This window comes from Eurypyga helias, unplaced genomic scaffold, assembly GCF_000690775.1.
Source record: "Eurypyga helias isolate BGI_N326 unplaced genomic scaffold, ASM69077v1 scaffold33548, whole genome shotgun sequence".
Lineage (NCBI taxonomy): Eukaryota > Metazoa > Chordata > Aves > Eurypygiformes > Eurypygidae > Eurypyga > Eurypyga helias.
In genome coordinates this window covers 14,055-20,115 of record NW_010268147.1, presented here as the reverse complement: position 1 = coordinate 20,115, position 6,061 = coordinate 14,055, and the positions used below count along the sequence as shown (strand labels likewise).

The following is a 6,061-nucleotide window of genomic DNA, read 5'->3' as shown; positions in this document are numbered from 1 at the left end:
CTTTCCCTATCTGTTAATTGAAGCAATCTTAACAAAATCTTAGGAGTAATGTAAATACCCCACAAATAAGCTTTTTGGTGCATACCTGTCTTAATTAGTTTCAACTTGATGTGACTAATTCTGCAGTTCTTTTTCAAGAGTCAGATCATATTCTTGCGGAAAGGATGCTGGAAGGGCTTACAGACACAAGATCTGGGGGGAGAGGAAAGGGGTGGAAGATCTCATGATTAAGTTATTGGGGCGGGCAAACAAAAAGACTTACAGTAAAAGAGAAGAGGGATGGAAAAGTATTCCCGTCTGGCCAGAGAAGTGATGGAGTCTCTCAGATGAATGTAATCTCCTTGGTTTCCTCTCCAGTGTGCCATGTGTACCCTGTAATTTTTTTTTTTTTACTGTCTGTAGGTGCTTTTGATACCTACATCACTATTTTGCTTATGATGTAGGGCCTGAAAATGCACCAAGGATATCTAACATGAACATGAACGTAGACTTTAATAGCAGAAATGTACAAGCACTTTTTTTTTTTTTCAACCTGTAACTTTATGTATGACTCCCAGGCTGTAGCAAAAGACTGTTACGATAACCCTCCTGTTGTATTTTCTAGTGTGCTCTGAAAGTCTATGTCTCTCTTATATAGGAAGATGTCTGGTAGTGGTCTCTTGAAAACGTGCTTTCTGTAATTTCTACTTTGTACTTACATACTGTACTATTGCTTTTTCCCCTAGTTCATCATTCTTGTTGTTGACAGCATTGATAGAGAGCGACTTTCTATTACAAAAGAAGAACTTTATAGAATGCTGGCTCATGAGGTATGGTGAGCAGTTGGGATAATAGTTTTCTTTTGCTGTGAACAGTCAAATAACGTTACATGCTTCCTATGTAAAGCAGAAATTATACTGTCACAAAATTTTCTGAGTCTAAATGTGTGCGTGTTGGTTACGTTTTAAACCCACGTAAATTATAAATAAACAGGAAAATTATAATTAGCAATCTTCTAATAGTGTTTGCTTGATTGTAATCAAATCACTCTTTACTTTGCAAATGTTGAACTTGTATAATATGTTAAACTTCATATTAATGTAACTGGGTATTATTGTTCTCCACTAGTTCCCCTTCTTTCAGTTAAATGTTTAAAATTTCAAGAAGCCTTTTTTAAAATTAGAACATGTCTAATACTATGGATAAATTAGTTTTGGTTGAGTTTCCTTCCGAATTATTTTATTTGTAGTTTTGTTATTATATGTGGTATTGAGTACTGTTCAACATTGGGTCAATTTCCTCAAACACCCTAAATTAACATCTACATCGGATTAGTTAAAGTACATTAAAACTTCTGTGATCATTCTCAAGCTACATTAGGATCGATTTAAATCTAAATATCTCCATTTTTGAAGGAAAAGGATTTAGTCCAATGCAAGTAATTCTGGAATTCATTCCTCTGAGATACTTGCATTGTTTCAAATGTTTGAGGTTTTGACTTTATAGTTAATGTAGTTTGTATCTGGTAGTAAGGAGCAAATACTCTACCAGAAAAGGTGGAAAGATGACTTTTGTGGTGAAATTTTCCCATGTATTATAGTAGTTTCAAGTGTTATGAACTCTTAATAGATTGTGGTCAGTCATTTCTTGAAAAGAGTCGGTAGGCCTAGATTGGACTACTTGTAGGAGGGAATTTTCAACTTTGGATCATAAAAGTTTGGGGTTTTTTTTCTCTTGATGGAGAAATAGTTGCAGAAATTAATATACATTTAAATGGGTTGAACACTTAATTACGACTGTCAGCTTCCTGAGTATTGCATTTGTTTACCCCCCTGCACTCCTAAAACCATACATCCCAGTTCTTCTTTCATTGCTGTGTGGAATACTAATTTCCATACAGAAACAAAACAACTTAGTTTCTGGTTTTATTAAAGCTGCTGCAGCATTGTTAGATCTCCCTTTTTGGAACAATAGGGTAAAACTTACAATAATTTAGATAGCTTTCTTAAATTACTACTGCTTTAATCATTACAGAACTTGTTTAACGAAGTTCAAAGTAATTTCAAGGAAATGATCTATATCATTCAATTTGAATAGTATCTAATGTAGATTTTTGGAATGTTTATCCAGTTATGATTCTGCTGGCTGGATGGTTTAGCGCTTTAGGAAATACATTTTAATAAGACTTTCATATGAACATGTGGTCAACACCAAAAGGATAGTTGTATAATACATTGAAATTCAATTCTCTGGTGAACGCTTCTGAATAAATGGTCTTCTTCAGTCTTACTGCATTAAAATTTAATTACATTAGGTCTGTTAAAATTCCATGCTGCTGTGTAATTGTAGATTAGCTTGAACACAGTTCTCTTAAGAACTTCAGTTAATGCAATAGCCTTTTAGTCCTTTATAATAACTATTATGAATACTCTAAATTACTTTTAGGATTTACGGAAGGCTGCGGTTCTCATCTTTGCAAACAAGCAGGACATGAAAGGTTGTATGACAGCTGCCGAGATATCTACATACCTCACCCTTAGCTCCATAAAGGATCACCCGTGGCACATTCAGTCCTGTTGCGCGTTGACAGGAGAAGGGTAAACGCTTACTGCTTAGATTAGTAATATATAGTAAATGAGAATGGCGTCAATAGGTTTCTAGATCAGCAATGTGGATTTCCTGAAAGAATATATTTTCTCATCTTTGCAGTTAGAGGGACAATTTGCATTTTTCCTTTTCTTTATTGAATTTTATGGATTTTATTCGTAGTTCAAACTCTTAAATTTTGTATGAAAGTCTTACAGCTTATTGTGTGGTGTTTTTTTTTTTTTTTTTATAATAACATCCCCCCCTCCCACCCCATAGAATTCAAACACACCCCCCACCCCACCCCCCATATGTAGCTGTTGGCATAATTGTTTATTCTCTGTATGCTATCCTCTCATTCTGTGTGTCTTTTGTGTAGTTAAAGAAATAAGCTACTGTCATCTTCCTTCACATTCTGATCTGCTCTAAGCTTCTAAGCTCGGGGTAGGCTAGGGTGATTTAAGGGTTTTCATTGGTTGGTTGTGTTTTTCGATAAAGCATTCAAACATACTTTTGATGAAAAAGTACATAGATCTGACATAAACCAAAATTGTTGATCTGACATAAACCAATACAATACTAAACCTTGTATTTATATCTGGCTGTTGGCTGATAAAGCTAATTTTGAAACTTGTATATCTTGTGTCAGCAATTACTACGGTGGAAAACCAAGCTTTCCTTGGCTCCTTTGTCTATAAAGATCAATACACATTTTTGGATGCCTGTAACAAGTTGGATAGTGTCTTGCTTACATGGTTAAGTGTGCTTATTTTTCATCTCGATTCTTAAAGCAGTGTTCTAATGTGTAACAGAGGCTTTTTTTAACTGTTGTACAACCTTGATAATAATGTGGTCTTGTGGCATGAAAAATAGTGAATCCAACTGACTATCTGGGATATGAGAGCACCTCCCTCATTTCTAGCATCAAGTATTTTCTAACTTAAGGGAGGTGTTCTGTAGGATGGTCAGTGTCATTCAGTTCTTTAAGGTGGGTTGTATTACCGAAAACAAACTTGTTTTTTGATTGAATATTTGGATTGTATTGTTTCGTTTTAAGAGTTAGCTCTGTTTTCCTCCTACCAGTTTTGCCAAAGTAATTTTTGAGTATTTAGTTTATGTACTAATTTACATCTTCAAAGAAGTTGGCATTTGGAGGAAGGTAGAAATTGATTAATATGAACTTTGGTTTAGAAACATTGGCCATCCTAGGCAGCTTCTTTCTTATTTAAAAAAGACAAGTAATGAGAATATTTCACACTGTGACAATAGTGAGACCAACTCAAAAAAATTCCAAGTTAGATCGCTGAGCTGAATCTTCCTTAGGAAGATCTGACAGAAGTCTAGGGAGATTAGCCCCGTGTGAGTGAAGCTAACCCTCTTGGATGGCTGTGTCATGGGATGCTTTACAAAGGTGAAGGTAACTAGATCCCTAGAACATCAAAGGAAGCCTGTTTTCTGAAATGGAAGACTTAGAGTTGCACAAAGAGTGAGTCAGCAGATTAGGTCCTGTGTGATCTTAATGTTGAATAGAAGTATAATTTCAGTTTTTAGTGGGATTTTGGAATTCTTGATACACTGGCTTTTCGTGAACCAATGCAGTCTGGATATCTGTTCTTTGTCTTTTAGTAATAGTACGTAAAGATCTAGCTTTCAAGTAAGCAGTTTTTCATGGGAAACCTCTAGAAAAATAAAAAGTTATTTTTGTTTGCATGTACTTATAAGTAAGCATGTTAAGAACAGTCTTTTAGATTTTACAAGGAAAAAATATTTGAAGGAGTGCAGAGCTTCAGTAAAATAGCATGCATGACCACCTTCTTGTGGTTAAAGTAGACTTTGTTTAAAACACTACTTACACTGTTCAAGTTTCAGTCCCAATTCCAGATGATTTTATTTAAGTGGATGTTTTTAAATGTAAAAACAAGTAGAAAATACTTTAAAGATGTTGGAATAGAGCTAGTACCAATGTAACATTTCCTATCTTTCAGATTATGCCAAGGCTTGGAGTGGATGACTTCCCGTATTGGAGTGAGATAGCTTCTTTTTTTTTTTTTCACCCACAAAAAAAGAAGAGACTTCTATTTATCCTGTGAACATGTACATTTTTCTGTACTTCTAGCTGCTGAGGCAGTGACCATGTTTAATTTATATCAGCCAACCTTCAAGCTGTACTTGAATCAAGTGCAGTTGAACTGAAACACAAAGTATTTTCTTAACTTTTTTTAATACACTAATCTTCAACTGGATGAACATATGTGAATCTGTTTTTAAGCATTTAAATTCCTCTGAATATGTATTCTAACTTTTTAAATGATAGCTTTTTAAAATCTGTTTTATCATTGTCAATATTTCATACTTCCTCTTTCTAAATAGTTTATATAACTTACTAACATAAATGAGCACAGTTTAATAATGAAAAAGTAGCGAGTAGGTTGACTTTACTCTGGCATAGCTTTAGCCTCTAAGGATAACTGTATCTTCAGCTGGACTTCCTGGAACACCTGTAGAGTTCTACCCAGCATTGGAGTTAATAGTTGTGAATACAGACTTTTAAATGCTGAATGAGTTAGTTATAGTTAATATTGTGGTGGCTTTTAACCTGGTATATAATTAAACTTCTGCCTTCAAAGAAATCTATTTCATTCTCAGTTTCTCTGGTAAGTGGTTCTAGGATATGATTCTTTTTTATTTACTCGAAAGTACATCTCTGTACAGTGGCTAAAAATATTGTTATTAAGTGCTGGTTTAGTCATTTAGAACTTAAATATATTTTTTAAAAGAAACCTCTTGATAATTAAATTTGGAATCATGACAGCCAGTGTTATGTGTAGACTTGCTGTAATCTGTTTAAAGTTTTAAATACTGTATACATGAGCCTTCCTCACCTTGTAGTGAGAGTGCTGTTTTCTAAATGAGTGCAAAATCAAAAGGGAAGCCAGATTCATAAACAGAACAAAATCATGGTGCTGTATCTGTAGACTTCACAGTGAAGCTAATCTTCACATTTATTTATCTACTATCAAATATGTTTTCAGATTCTGTTGCAGAGACAATTATTTTGCCTTAATTTTTGGTTTTACTCTCATTTGCAAGAGTAGAGAACTTTTGATGATAATTGAGTTAGATTAATTCACCTGAAATTTAGGAACTGAAAATTGAAAAAGTAGAGCACTTCCTTTTGAAAAACAGATTTTGAAAGGTTGGACCTAGTAACTCTTAATTCACTTTGAAGGGGATGAAGTTAGTTGAGAACATTAGACAGGAAAAAAACAAACAAACAAATTATACTACCCACAAAACCATCTGAGAAAAAAAAAACCAAAAAACCCCATTCCTGGAGAAATCCCAGCATCAGTCAAGGATCTAACCTACAAAAGTGCTTGGCAGCTTTCTAAAAGCATCATTCTGAACTCTTGCATGCCTAATAACCACATGGAGTCTGGTGACTAGAACCATTATACTAAATTACTAGCCCTTTAATGACAAAATTGTTTTGATA

The 6,061-nt window shown here is 34.2% G+C and overlaps 1 protein-coding gene across 1 annotated transcript in view; it reads left to right on the top strand.

Annotated features, from left to right (window-relative positions):
* Positions 1-5,664, top strand: part of LOC104514104 (ADP-ribosylation factor-like protein 5B) — an 8,623-nt gene extending 2,959 nt beyond the window's left edge. The window contains exons 3-5 of the mRNA XM_010157659.1: positions 726-809; positions 2,425-2,576; positions 4,551-5,664. Coding sequence (XP_010155961.1) covers positions 726-809; positions 2,425-2,576; positions 4,551-4,599 — 285 coding nt within the window. The 3' untranslated portion in view covers positions 4,600-5,664. The remainder of the gene's footprint in view (positions 1-725; positions 810-2,424; positions 2,577-4,550) is intronic.
* Positions 5,665-6,061: the final 397 nt, after the last annotated feature.